Source organism: Habropoda laboriosa, unplaced genomic scaffold, assembly GCF_001263275.1.
Source record: "Habropoda laboriosa isolate 0110345459 unplaced genomic scaffold, ASM126327v1 scaffold309, whole genome shotgun sequence".
In the NCBI taxonomy this organism is placed as follows: domain Eukaryota; kingdom Metazoa; phylum Arthropoda; class Insecta; order Hymenoptera; family Apidae; genus Habropoda; species Habropoda laboriosa.
In genome coordinates, this window is record NW_017100481.1 from 833,832 (window position 1) to 848,955 (window position 15,124).

Genomic DNA, 15,124 nt, shown 5'->3' on the forward strand with positions numbered 1-15,124 from the left:
GACAGATACAGAAAAAGAGAGGAAGAGTTTCTATTCGAGAGAAAAAGAGAAAGAGTGACAAAATGAGAGTGAAAGAGACACAGCGAGAGAGAATAATAGAGTGAAAAAAAGAAAGCAAACGACAAACAGAAGGGAGTGAAAGACACAAAAAGAAACAGTAAAAAAAGAACAAAGAGTTTCTATTCGAGAGAAAAAGAGAGAGAGAGTACCAAAAGAAAGAAAGCGGCAACAAGAGAAAGACAATGAGAGGAGAGAGAGAGAGAGAGAGGTAGACTAAAATTCTGCGAAGCATTTCTCTTTCAATTTTAACAAACGACGACAAGGAATGTGCAATAAAGTTACAATGAAACGAGACAGGGAAAGGTCGACGGAAATTTCGAATTTACCTGTATGACGCTACCACTTCCGGCTACGAAACAACCATGAATTCTTCGCCGTGCAGCAGCTCGAAGTGTACATATAACGTGAAAGTTCCTCTGCTCTTACGTAAGTTGCTTCGAAAAGGGAACGACCATGTGTGTTCCTGTGCCTACTATCTTGTCATAACAATCCGCCACTTTCCTTTTCACGGGTTATTCAATCTTCCGACTTTCTACGGTGCCCCGAGCGTATTGAAACACCGCGATCTTTTTGTACGTCCTCGAATTCTTTCTGTTTAGTAAGAATCATCGAGAACGTTCCGCATGGTTTTCGTCTATTGTCGGCGCGGTACTTTTTACACGCGGTCAGATAGGTTCAGTTTCCTATAAACTTTTGTTTCTGACGAGAATACGCGTCTGTCTATACTCGCGTATGTCCTTACGACCGTTTAAGGTTATTTTCTATAAACTTTTGTTTCTGACGAGAATACGCGTCTGTCTGTTGCTCGCGTATGTCCTTACGACCGTTTAAGGTTATAAGGATATTAGGGGGTGTGGTAATGAAGTTTAATCGGTGAAGGAAATAATTCGTAGTATACTATTTAATGAAGCAGTTGAATGATGGATTAGTGGTGTGGATGATGTGCGTTGAACTAGAGATTACGACGTTTCTCTTTGATGTCTGGTGGTGAACTGACTGCCTCACGAATTTCCGGTGAGCCGGTCTTGTCACCTGATTGGTAAGTGTTTTTTGCCAATCAGGTGATAGATCCACCGACACCCACCTATTCCGGGCAGGAGAGGTGGTGTCAGTGGAGGTGGAAAACGCTATGTGGGAAATTTAGCAACGTGGTGGAATTTCCGCCAGGCTTGGATCCTGCGGCCGGACCTGGTCGACGGTCACTGGGCCCGGTCTCGATGCCCCTTTGGAAATTCACGTTTATGGCACATGCAGTTAGTCGTCGAGGACGAAGATACTCGAAGAAATACAATTGCCGGATAAAAATAAATCGACTCTCAAAAACGACTTTACTGGCTTGCGTGTCATAAACGTGCTTGCAATTTGCACTTCGGAGGTTGTCCCTTGTACAAATTGCTAGCCACCCGTGCTATTCAAGACGGTCAAAATCATTACAAAGGGAAGGCCGAGGTCCCGTGGGTATGCCACGGAACAACTTTCGTTGAATTTATCACATATTAGAGAGACGGAAATTCTAGCAAAAGATAAGTCATTGACAAATTCATCTAAAAATATAAATAATAATAACGCAAATGAAGTAAGACTTGGAAATATTTGAAACGATGGAGACTGTGACTTTGAGCTTATGAAGAAGAGAAGGTCGATTGCTTTGAATTACAGTACAGATTCTGACACCGAATAACACTTATTTTGGTTTTTCGAAATATCCTTATTTCTTTTTATTAACCTATGCGGTTTAAATGTTTTCATAACTGTAAGAGCATGGTCGAGTGAATGTCGGGACTCGCGCTGGTTTATGACCCGCAGACCGAGAGATCTGCGGAGAAACCGAGTCCCAACGCCTTGACACCCCCACGCGCTAAGGGCTGGGTCAGGTAAGACCCAGCCACGTGCTCGCGCGACGCCGACTTTGCTGGGTACAAACCCCCAACTTGTGCCAGGGTTTCCCGGAGGCAAGAGAGGGGCATCAAGACTCGTATATAAGGACGCGTTAAATAAGAATGCGAGAGATTGTATTAGAACGAATTAGAAAGCGTGTAATTGATAAGGACGGAGCAGAAAAGAACGAGACGTCAACGACGGACGGACGAATAAATATAGTTTTCAAAATTAGTTTAAATAATCCTGACAAATATTATTCAGACCAAAAGCCCTTACATTACTTATACCTGTGTTTCTTACAATGTTTCTTTTTTCATGCAAGCAGACTCTATTTACGCGACTTTTATCCGCGTAAAAAAAATCAACGCGGAGCGCTCAATCCGCGTAAACGGAGGGATGGGTGAATATACTTTCTTTTGTCGAGATATAGAATAGAGTGAATACACAGGTGATTCGTTCGCGGCTGTCACTTGACTGCCACGCTTAGGTTCATTCTTGGGAAATTACACGCGCGGATCTTCTACTTTTCCGCTTGAAAAGTCGAATTTCGTTTGAAGCTGCGCGCCGTTTAATTGACAGCAATTAAGTTCGGAATTCCGATGGCGGAAACGCTCCTTCTGCTTCCTGCTAATTAATTAACGGATCAATCGTAACCCTTGGAACAGCCGTCTCTGCGGAAAAGTTAATGAAACACGGGTAGATTTGGCGTAGTGACTTTACTCGACGTATTAAAGGGGTAATTAACGCGTAATCTTCCATCGATTATATTTAAAGAGATGTTCTTTATTTTTTGTTTTAATTTCTATCAATTTTTTCAAAGTTTGTCGTCAAAATTTGAAAATTATAAAGTCGACAAATTATTTACAATTTTGATTTTTCATTTTCCTAAATTTTTACGAATTAAATTGTTAATAGGTCAAAATGAGGGATCTCCTCCAACATTACCCTGAAATGTTCTTCCAAAACTTTTTAACGAGGTGTCAAATTAAAATCCACACGAATGACAGAAAAGAGAGAACAAGGGGGGGAAATGTTGTTTCTTCAAAATTCCCCTCAATTTTTTCAAGGTTCATCGTCAAAATTTAAAAACTACAAAATCAACCAATCACTTTCAATTTCAATTTGACTAAATTCTTATCTTCCATTCTCCTAAATTTTCACAAATTAAACCTTAATCCATCAAACTGAAAGATACCCTCCAACATTACCCCCAAATGTTCCACTTTCTTTCCAACGAGGCACCAAATTAAAACACACACGAACGACAGCAAACTGGAGGAAATGGGAAAAAAACTATTGTTCCTTCAAAATTTCCCTCAATTTTCCTTTTCAATCAATTATTTCTAATTTCAATTCTACTAAATTTTTATCTTTTATTTTTACAAATTACATTCTTAATCCACCAAAATGAAGAACTCTCCTCCAATATTGCCCCCCAATGTTCCACTTTCTTTCCAACGAGGCATCAAATCGAAATTCACACAAACGTCAGGAAAGGGAAGAAAGGGAAAAGAAATATTTTCTTCAAAATTCCCCCCAATCTTTCTTTTCAACCAATCACTTCCAATTTCAATTTGACCAAATTCTTATCTTCCATTCTCCTAAATTTTCACAAATTAAACCTTAGTCCATCAAACTGAAAGATCCCCTCCAACATTACCCCCAAATGTTCCACTTTCTTTCCAACGAGGCATCAAATTAAAACACACACGAACGACAGCAAGCCGGAGGAAAGGGGGAGGAAAAAAAATAACGCTAAAGAAGGCGAACAACGAGCAATGATGTCGTGGCGGATCGTCGCGGTTAATGTCCCGGAAGGATTCGAGCTTTATATTTACTTTTATACGCGCGTAAACGCCGCTCCTGCTTCGAACCCAGGCCGATTTTTATTGGATCGCCCCGGGTTAAACCGATCAAGATGGAAAAGCTAAGAAGCCGTTTTGCGTTTGCTCGTTACGCTCGCCTCGAGGCAGCCGCGATCGTAAACGGGCAAACAGGGGGATTTCCCTTTTGCGGCCGCGAGACGTCTTCTTCGGGAGCCATGCGTGACGAAACTGCTTCTTACGACGCGTCCTTCTTCCTGGAGGATCGAACTCGCTCCTCTATTTCCGCCGGCGAAACATGGCCGACGGTTTTTCTTTCTTCGAAGCCGGTTGCGGTCGCGGATATTATCGATCGTTACTTCTTCCTGCGGTATTTCACCCTTCATTTTTCCTTTCGTTTATCGGCTGACAATCTATTTCGCTAATTTTTAGATCAACCAACGAACGACTGATAGATAGATCGATCGAATAAGAATTTTATTATAGCTCCGTGCGTTCGTTTGCAACAAAGTGTTTATTTTTACAGACTAGTGACAAGGTTTAGTAGACCAAGAGAAATGTTGGCTACGATGTTGTAGAGCGAATGTTGCAATTTGTATTCGGTAATAATGATAATAATGACTTTATCATGCGTCATTAAATAGGATAGAAAGAATATAGGGTGGCATGTTGTATTACTGTCTACGAGAGAAAATGAAATGCAAAAGGGGAACCAAATTTTTTTAGGAGATTTTGTTTTTTAAAAAAATAACTTTAACTTAGAATTGACTTGGTTGTAATTCTGAGAGTAAATTGCAGACACACGTTTCTTTGGAGGCAACGTTAGATCGGTAGCATATTATAATTAGAAGACGTTCCTCGAAAAATTTACTTTTCTCAAAAATTAGTCCTCGTACGAACAAATTCATTTTCTACTACTTCCCTGGAACTGCTGCAAGAGTTAATTCTGCAAAAATGATAAAGATAAATATAATGCGTTAATTCTACAAAAATAATAGAGACAAGTACAAAGAGTTAATTTTATAAATATAATAGAGATAAATATAAAGATTGAATTCAACAAAAATAATAAAGATAAACACAAAGACTCAATTCTATAAATATAAAACAGTACAAAATATTATTCTATAATTATTCATTCAATAATAATGATTTTGTTGAAATTAGTAAAAATTAGTCTTATTAAAATGAAGCTTGTAGTTATTATTTTAACAATAATTTAAAGTAGATAATATTACATTGCTGATTCCACAAATCATTGTTTTTATTTAAACTATTTAAATAAATGAATATAGATATGTTTACAATAAATAGATTTAATGGTGTTCAATGTATTATTAATGTAAAAAAATTAATTAACTTACCATTTCTTATATTATAGAATTTATTGTTATTAATGAATCCATGTTGAATGTATCTGAATAAATATAGTGAATATAAGAATCTTATAGTACAATAAATTATTAATATAATTATACTATAAAGTAAACCTAGCAACAAACGTTCGTTCAAACACACTTCAAACGTACAAACAAACCGGGAGCAAACGTTTCCAGAAGTAGCCACGATAAATTGAAAGCTTCTCTCCAAGGAAGCAAGTTGTCACAATTATCATAACTGAGACCAACGGTGAAACGCAATAAACCGAAGGACGCAGTGGATTGTCCATTATCGTGAACGTTTGTGGCGAGCATCGACCGGAAGGAAGTCGGTATTTTCCCCGTGTTTCCTCGGAGTCTGTGCACGGAGCAGAGAAAGGCCGGTGTGCTCCGTGTAATTTTCAGTCGATTTCGTTCGGCGTAACCGGACTCTGGCGAGTCTGTTTACCGCAAGCCGTCGATATCGAAAGTAAAAGGCGACTCGCCTTGTGCCTGTTCTTACGTGCCCCGCGCGCGCTCTCGACCAGTTTATCACGGTCAAACGTTGCGAAAGTGGAGTCGATTTCGTGCGTGCCACGCCATTCGCGTCGACGCCCGTACTTTTCTTCCCTCGCCCCTTTCGAAACGGGTTTCCGCGATCGCGGAGTTGCGAAACGGGCGTGAAAATCTGCGACACCTGCTCCGATCGCGGTTTATAAGCTTTCGGGTTTTCGGGTCGAGCATCGTAAATTGTGCAACGTTTAACCCTCGTCTGTCCCTCAATTTCCGGTCTTAACACATTTGCGTCGGTTGACGCACATATTCCGAATGACGCGAAATACGTCATTGAGATTTTCACATATCTGTCTGAAAGTAAATTTATAAAACGCTGTAAATGATTGAATTTCTTTTCAGAAATGCCGCGACAGATGTTTCACGAATTCTAATAATTGTGTACGTTTTACGAAAAAGTGATTTACCACATTCTTGAAAATTTCTTTGAAAAATAATAATTAGTTGAAAAGTGACGATTGAAAGAAAAGACGCGAAATCACCCCGTGCACATGTTAAGCGCTGCTCTAAGAGCCCCGTCGCCAATGTCTTAATAGCTCCCTGGATGTTAATTTGACGCAATGGTAAACAATCAATTGAACGAAAAGATAAATAATCAATTTTGTAAATTCTTTTGTTAAACATGGAAAATAGGCAAAAAATTGTCTCTACAAATAGCCGAATAATAGGGTAATTCCGGGAGAGATGGACCGGCGGGAGAGACAGACCAGGCATGTGAAACGCGTCAGTATTCATTCGAGCGTGGCTCTCAGTGTTTTTTCTTCCATATCTGGCGGATAATGTAGGTGTTAAGTACTCGGGTACTGATTTCCGCGTACTTCGAATATTGCACTTGGTGCCGTCTGAAGATTGAACGTATTGCGCTGAGAGTCTGACTGAATCTTTACGATTCCTGAGGTAACTGCTGGTCTGTGTACTAACACTCTCTCGTCTTAAGCTAAGTCGGCCTTCTTATCGAGTCGTCCCTTCTCCGAATCTTCTAAAATTTGAAGAAGGGACGCGAAGGGATGTCCTTAAAATTGCTAAGTGACCAACCCCGTATCACCCCCTTCCATTGCGCCCGGAGCGCGTCACGTCCTTGGAGCCGGGGTGACGAAGCTGGTCCTTGGTGGACGGGAATTTGCCAGGTCAATTCTGACTCTCCGACTCGTTCGGAAGGTCAGGTACCGAGAGGCCTCGGTAATTGCATCGGTTTCGAAGACCCTTTGGGGGTGACTTTGTGATACCTTGCCTTACCGACTGAGCAATAGCTTATTCTTTAATATTTGAGAAATTCTAGGTGCTGCAAGTTGGCTGCAGACCGGTCTGCTAAATTAAAAATAACGGTTTGCTGAACTAGAAATCACGTCTATTCTTTAATGTTTGAGAAATTCTAGGTGCCGCAAGTTGGCTGCAGACCGGTCTGCTAAATTAAAAATAACGGTTTGCTGAACTAGAAATCACGTATCATAAAATTGTCCCCTTGCTGTCCTAACAGTAGGAAATATTGGGTTGTCCGGAAAGATTGAAAGGAAGATTGAAACGCAACGCATTTAAGTTTTGGTATATATTTATTAAATTACATAAGTGCCATTCCGTTCCACAACCTTTCTCCATCTTTCAGGCAACTTGAAAATTCCGTCCTTCCAGAATTTCTCAGGTTTTTCAGCGAAAAACTTTTCTATGTGATTTTTTATTTCGACCAAAGAGTTGAAATTTTTTCCATTAAGGGAATCTTGCAAAGACCGGAATAGGTGGAAATCTGAGGGCGCGAGGTCTGGTGAATATGGTGGATGGGGTACAACATCCCAACCAAGCTCCAACAACATTTGTCGCGTTGTTAAGGACAACATGAGGCCGCGCATTGTCCTGGTGAAACACGACGCCCTTCCGATTCGCCATTTCTGGACGTTTTTGCTCAATTGCTAACCTTAATTCCTCTAATTGGGAGCAATCGGCACGAACTGTCCGGACAACCCAATACTTGCCTGGTCTCTCGAAATTACCCTACAATTTTTTACCGGAAAAATGTGTCAAATTGACACGAGGGACGGATGAGGGTTAAGTAACGAATGTTATACACGGTGTTCTAGATTTTTGCTATTAAATTTTGTCAGTATTTTCTATGAGTTTGAGTGAGAAAAAGAATGTTCTATAAATATAGGTAATTTGAAGCTTTGTGAAAAAGTTACAACTAGACTGGATTATTATGCATTTGTGGAAAATTTGAAGGCACAAGAATACACGGAATGCGCATAGTGAGCAAAAATATAGTACTCGTTGTAATACTTTTTGAATTATGTTCATAAAAACCCGCAAGCTAGTTGTAACAAAAATATAGAGAGAATGGTAAAGAGTTTGTGGTTGCTGTGACAGAAGACAAAAATGGCGATGGTAAAAATAATATTAAACACCTTCAGTCACCTTACATAGTAAGCACAGCTTGCATAAACAGAGTAGATGCAAATAGAAAATGCTGGGGCTTGCTGTCGAGCGTCGTAAATTGTGCACTATTTAAGTAACGAATACGATACAGGGTGTTTCAGTTTTTTGCTACTGAATTTTGTCAGTATTTTCTGTTGGTACGAGTAAGAAAAATGTTTTGTAAACGTAGAACGTTAAAACTAGACTGCGGATTTTTACGCATTTTTACGCACAAAAATACACAGAATGCGCATAATAAGAGAATAAAACGTATGCCCATCTAGCTTCTATTTCTTTAATTATTCTCATAAAACTATGAATTTGCATAAATATCCGCGAGCTAGTTTTAACAAAAATATGAAGAGAATGGTAAAGAATTTGTGGTGCTGTGACAGAAGACACAAATGGCGATGGTAAAAATAATATTAAACACCTTCGATGACCTTACATAGTAAGCACAGCTTACATAAAGAGAGTAGATGCAAATATCGCCGATCCATTCCTGTTTTGCGTCATAATAACCGGAAATTCTTTCCCATTCTTCACATTTTCCTAATTTTCTTGTACATTTTTAACGTAGCTTCAAACGACCTCTATATGTTTATGTAAAAATTTTTTTATTTTTCGAGCTCATAAAACAAGACAAAGTTCAATCAGAAAAAACTAAGACACCTTGTATACTCTCTTAAGCGTGAAAATATGCTTTAACGATGCGTAATAGTAGACTGACAGGAATCAATTCATTAAATTTTCATACTTTACGTAATGCAACTTATTAATTATTCAACTGTTTTTCTTTGAAAATTAGATTTCCCAAGTGGAAACATTCTCGAATTCGATCGCTAATATTTTATTTCAACACTACAACGGTGTGCAGTTTTATTACCATAATGATCTATACTGTGATTATGACAAATTTTTCTTTCAAAAAATCCTCGAATAGTTAAAAAATTGCATTACACAGCTCCTTTTTTTTTTAAATAAAAGCTTCTTAACCATCCAAGAATAGCTGTTTCCACCGTCCTTACAACAGAATCGCATTAAACTTCATCCGGTTTCAATTAAAACTTAAACATTGTTCTGATCAATAATCTAAGTTTGTTAAATTGATCAAGGAACGTCACACGACTGGCGAACGCGAACTTCTCGATTCCGCGAATGGAAACGAGCCACGGAGCTTTGATAAATATTTCATTAATTCGCTGACATAGCTGGAGCAGCGAACATTGCGATATTTGCGTCGTTTTAGCAAAAGAAGCGAGACTAACCGTTGAATATTTCATGGAAACTTTTCAGGGACACGAGCCTGAGCACGATGGCGGAAGTGCCCTCGAGGTACCACTTCGCGGCGCATATGGGTCAACTGATATCCGGCATGGAAGGTCAGGGGTGCCATAATTTCTTCCCCACCTGTCCGTTGCCCGGATCCAGCGTTCTCAACATGATGAAGAAGATTCGATTACGCTGACGCGACCGAAACGATCCACGTCGACGACCGACGACGATGCCTGTGATACCGCAGACGACCTTTCCTCCAACCTCGTTGCATCGATAACGATTCGCGCGATCCTCCGAGAATTCACAAATTCTGCAAATCTCTTTTCTTCGTGAAAAAAAAGAAGAAAAAACACACACTTTTCTCGAGGCGGAAGTGCACGAGGAAACGTACTTACTTGCGACTATTAAGCAACGGCTGATTCGATTAATTGTAAATGAAAAAAAAAAAACGAACGACAGAGAAGAACAGCTTTTGAGATATTTTGTTTGAAATATCCAAGATAACGTTCTTAGATCGTTCGAAGACCGTCGAGACTTACGTAGGCGCTAAGTGATCTATACTTAAGAAATCATTTTTATCAATTGTCGCGCGCGAATCCAACGAACAAGCGGATTAGCGTCGTTCGATGTAAGAGACTACGCTTTAAAAGAGACTTCGATAGTATTCGATCTATCCCAGAGATCTCGTACGTTCGCGAGCAAAAACACGAACACACTTCTGTCGATTATTTATTTCCTCGCTGATTAAAACACACCGGCGTTTCGTTCGTTAGTATATTATACAAAACGTACGATTGTGAATTGTACATTTGTTGTACGATTTGCCACGATGTAAAGAAACCAACTTCGAATAAACACGTTGAAATTGTCCAATGTATCCTGTGTTCTTTTTCAAATTCACCAATCCTTCGACGAAGTGTAACCCTTTACCTTTTCGACTCGATTCAACTTTCGAAGCCGCGTGTTTCACGATGCCTCGAGAGTAACTTTTGCTAATTCGCCGGCAATTACCGGACGTTCTCGAGGATTCGTCTTGTGACAGCCGGTTCTGCAACGCGCGGACTGGTATTTAGCGAGCGTGTAAAACGTGGTCAAAGGCGGCCCGCGGTAATGGGGCTTTTGTAATACCCACGACACACAGCAACCAAGACGGACCACAGACATCGGAATGCAAAACCTCACCCATCTGAAAACTAATCGATATTACAGGAATTCAGGACAGAGTACACGCACTGGAATTAATCGATATTGTAATAAGGGGAAGGGCAATTGTATAAAAGAAGATCCGTTGGAAACGAAGGCAGTACGTTCTTAACCTCCGAATCTAACGTGTTATTATTAACGTGACTCGTGAAACTCCTCACTGTCAGTCTTTAGCTTTAGAAGTACAGTAGTGCACGCATAAGCGTCCGCATTCTTGCACACTTAAGCGTCCGTCGCAATCCCCGCCAATTCTTGGAAATGGGACTTCGGACTGGAGTTCGAGCGTGCCGAGTGAAACAAAGTACAGCAGTGCACGCATAAGCGTCCGCATTTTTGCACACTTAAGCGTCCGTCGCTATCCCCACCAATTCTTGGAAATGGGACTTCGGAGTGGAATTCGAGCGTGCCGAGTGAAACAAAGTACAGCAGTGCACGCATAACTCTCCTTTCTTTAGTTAAATTCGCAGAAGTCACCTCCCCACTTAAGCGTCCGCATTCGGTGCCGACAGCGGACGTTTATGTGTGCATTACTTTAATTCGATATCGACTCCTAAATGTGAACAACTGACACGATATATCGGTATCCCACTCAGACACATCTCTCTTTTCTTTAGTTGAATTCGCAGAAGTCACCTCCCCACTTAAGCGTCCGCATTCGGTCCCGTCTACTGTACATATACAGTTTTGGAAATCAACAAGTAAACTACTTACTGTAAGGGATGAGCGATTTTTCAATTAAAAGGGGCGCGCGGAAAAACCAAACGGCCGATCAACGTCTTTACGCGACGACGTGCTGATCCAATCTAATCATTAGCAACCTCCAAACAACACTGCTCCTCTGTTAACAACTCGGCCAGGCACACACATGCACATAGACAGACACATACTACACTTACATTATTTTCACAAACAAAAGAACTGTTATTAGGAGTAACGGATTCCGACACGTATTATTTTTCTTTTATTTGTTTACGGATAAAATCCCCGTCACACTTTCACCGTTGCCCGCTCCTTGTAATTATTCCTCGCGCTACACCGAAAAACCCGGTCCAAATTCTGCCACGCAAATTTTGTGTGCATTACTTTAATTCGATATCGACTCCTAAATGTGAACAACTGACACGATATATCGGTATCCCACTCAGACACATCTCTCTTTTCTTTAGTTGAATTCGCAGAAGTCACCTCCCCACTTAAGCGTCCGCATTCGGTCCCGTCTACTGTACATATACAGTTTTGGAAATCAACAAGTAAACTACTTATTGTAAGGGATGGGCGATTTTTCAATTAAAAGGGGCGCGCGGAAAAACCAAACGGCCGATCAACGTCTTTACGCGACGACGTGCTGATCCAATCTAATCATTAGCAACCGCCAAACAACGCTGCTCCTCTGTTAACAACTCGGCCAGGCACACACATGCACATAGACAGACACACACTACACTTACATTATTTTCACAAACAAAAGAACTGTTATTAGGAGTAACGGATTCCGACACGTATTATTTTTCTTTTATTTGTTTACGGATAAAATCCCCGTCACACTTTCACCGTTGCCCGCTCCTTGTAATTATTCCTCGCGCTACACCGAAAAACCCGGTCCAAATTCTGCCACGCAAATTTGTCCTTTTAATTTTCCTTCGTTTCAGAATCGCCCGCTGGAATATCGAGAGAAATATTTCGCGTGTTATCAGTTCGATGGCTGGGATTTTCTTTTTTTCCTTTTCTTTTTGAGGAATTTAGAGTTCGGATTTAATTAATTTTTTAGTCAATTCGAGGCATGTCTCCGACGTGAATAAGGGATAATTAAATTTCAAGTTTCGCTGGTGTGTTTCTTTGCGCTTCGCTAATGAAGAATTTTATTTGACGGAGTTAAAGGAGGGAATTTTGTCGAATTTTGTTTGACGAATAGAGGTATGAATTTTGTGCAGATTTTAATTGAGAATTTGATGAAATTTCTGGTCGTAGAAGGATAGTAAGAATTTGACTCGTATCTAATTATGGAAGAATTGGGAAAAAATGAAAGGAAGTTTCACGTTTAATACAAAATTTTTGAGTCTAAAGTCTTTTTAACGTCATATCATTAAAAAAAAAAAATGTAAAGGAACATAAGTAACGTAGAAAAACACAGAAAAAAAAATGGACCTTACAGAAACATTTTTTCCATCCTATTCACCATTTGAAACCATTTAAATCACTAATATAAAAATTTTTTCATACCGTCATACCTTTATCTCTCTTTCTATTTTCCTATTATTTGAGCCGTTCAGTGATCGATTAACTCCATAAAATGAGAAGTCGAGAAATTATTATAAATATAAAAAGTTATGACTATACCAAGTGCTTTGAAAGTGGAGTTAATCGATTTGTGCACTGAACGGCTCATTTCTGTCTTACATAGTCGGCTAAATTGCAACAGCCCACAGTTAACCCCACATTTATTTCGCAAAAGAGTAAATAAAAATAACGTTACCAGTTAATTTTCCATTTCTAAATTCTCCCGAAAAACCTTGCCAACTTCACATCACGAAATTGTTTCCCCCTTCCCCGTATCACCATCCTCCTAAGAGCGTCTTCCGTTTCTTAAAAAAAGGAAACAAGGATACACAACGATTTCGAGCGAAAACAATCGGGACAATTTACAGCGGCGTCGGCCGCGTCGAAAAGTTATTGCAATCATCTCCGGCGCCTTTATCGGCTTAAGCGCGATGCCAAGCGAGCGTGCCGCGTAACGATCGCGAGGCGAGATCGTGCCAAGAGTCTGCGCCGAGCAGTTAGGATCCGCGATATCCTCGGAAAAATGATCGCGAGCGTTTCGTTTATCGCGCCAACTCTGCGGAACGCAATTCCGTCGTGATCCTGCACGGAAAAACGGGGAAACCCCGCTGTTTCGTTCGAAGCGGCGCGTCGCGACGCTACTAGACGCCACGCAAACGATCGACGATCGCGCAAAAAGAGCACGACGCGAAACGAGACACTGGAATATAGCTGATATGGCGAAACTTCGTTGGGTAGTTAATTATTGGATTTTACGGGAATGAAATTGAAATTACTTCGAAAGGAAATTTGTGGAAAATGACGGGGTAATTGTGATAAGATGACGATAACGCGTGGAATATGAGTAATGAGCAATAATGAGAGAATAATTGAGAACCACGATAGCACAAATTCCAACTTTAAGTAACGAAAAGTGAAAAATATGAATGAAATTATTTTGAAAAGGAATTTTTGAAAATGACAGGATAATTCTGATAAGATAGCTGTAACACGTGGAACCTAAATAATGAGCAATAATGAGAGAATAATTAAGAGCTATAATAGCAAAAATTCCAATTTTAAGTAACGAAAAGTGAGAAATATTGATAAAATTATTTTGAGAAGAAATTTCTGAAAATGACAGGGTAATTCTGATAAGATAGCTGTAACACGTGGAACCTAAATAACAATCAATAATGGTAAACTAATTAGTGACATTGCAACAGCAAAAATTCCAAGTTAAATAACGTAAAGTGAAAAATATAAATTAAATTATTTTGCAAACAATTTTATTGAAAATGACGAAGCAACTATGATAAGATAATTATAACATGTGTAACCTAAATAATAAGCAATAATGAGGGAATAATTGAGAGCTATAATAGTACAAATTCCAATTTTAAGTAACGAAAAGTGAGAAATATTGATAAAATTATTTTGCAAACAATTTTATTGAAAATGACGAAGCAACTATGATACAATAAGATAATTATAACGCGTGGAGGCTAAATAATGAACGATAATGGGAGAATAATTGGCGAAATTGTAAAAGCAAAACTTCCATGTTAAATAGCGAAAGTGAGAGGTATCGATGAATAAACTTATCACTTTATAAGGAAAGGAATTTCGGTGTAGGAAATTGATCAGGAAAGATCGTTCACCTATGCAGAGAGGTAAAAGTACATCGACGACACACATTCTGATCGACGTGAACGAGGGCGTGTTGGAAAATCGCGTTCATTGAGCAACGATCTCAGTAGGTTCACGCATGTAATCGGTTTCATTCCCCGCGTCACGCAAGAAATCGATTATATTCTTACGGAGTAGCTGCTGCGTGATCGTACTTAAGTGGCTGCTGGCACCATTTCCATGTACTGTTGCGAGATATCACTTCAAAAAACGAAAAGAAAAACACCGCCTAGGGAGTACTATTAATCATTGCTCTCAATCGCTGGATTCACCGAGCCAAAAAAGTCCGACCTTGACTCTGAACATAATTCTACATCCTCGCACCAAATACCTAATTCCTTCATCCTTGGAAAAAGCATTTAGTGCTGTATGTAACAAATTTGAGTTTAACAATTTATTACAGTGAAAGGAAAAATATGACACCCTCCATAAGGTAGTTTAAAATTGAAAAGAAAAATGTAATCTGAGTTCAGGAATTTTCCTGATATATTATACTCACAATTCCAAAAGTGACCCCAAAAATTGTCCACGTTAACAAAATTAAGTTGTTACAGTGAAAGGGAAAATACGGTACCTCCCTAAGCTAGTTTAGAATGAAAA

At 39.5% G+C, this 15,124-nt stretch overlaps 1 protein-coding gene across 1 annotated transcript in view; it reads left to right on the forward strand.

The window, feature by feature from the left end:
• LOC108576030 overlaps window positions 1–10,129 on the forward strand; it is a 16,895-nt gene extending 6,766 nt beyond the window's left edge. Inside the window, exon 3 of the mRNA XM_017938974.1 lies at window positions 9,395–10,129. Within this exon, the coding sequence (XP_017794463.1) occupies window positions 9,395–9,566 (172 nt within the window). The 3' untranslated portion in view covers window positions 9,567–10,129. The remainder of the gene's footprint in view (window positions 1–9,394) is intronic.
• Window positions 10,130–15,124: the final 4,995 nt, after the last annotated feature.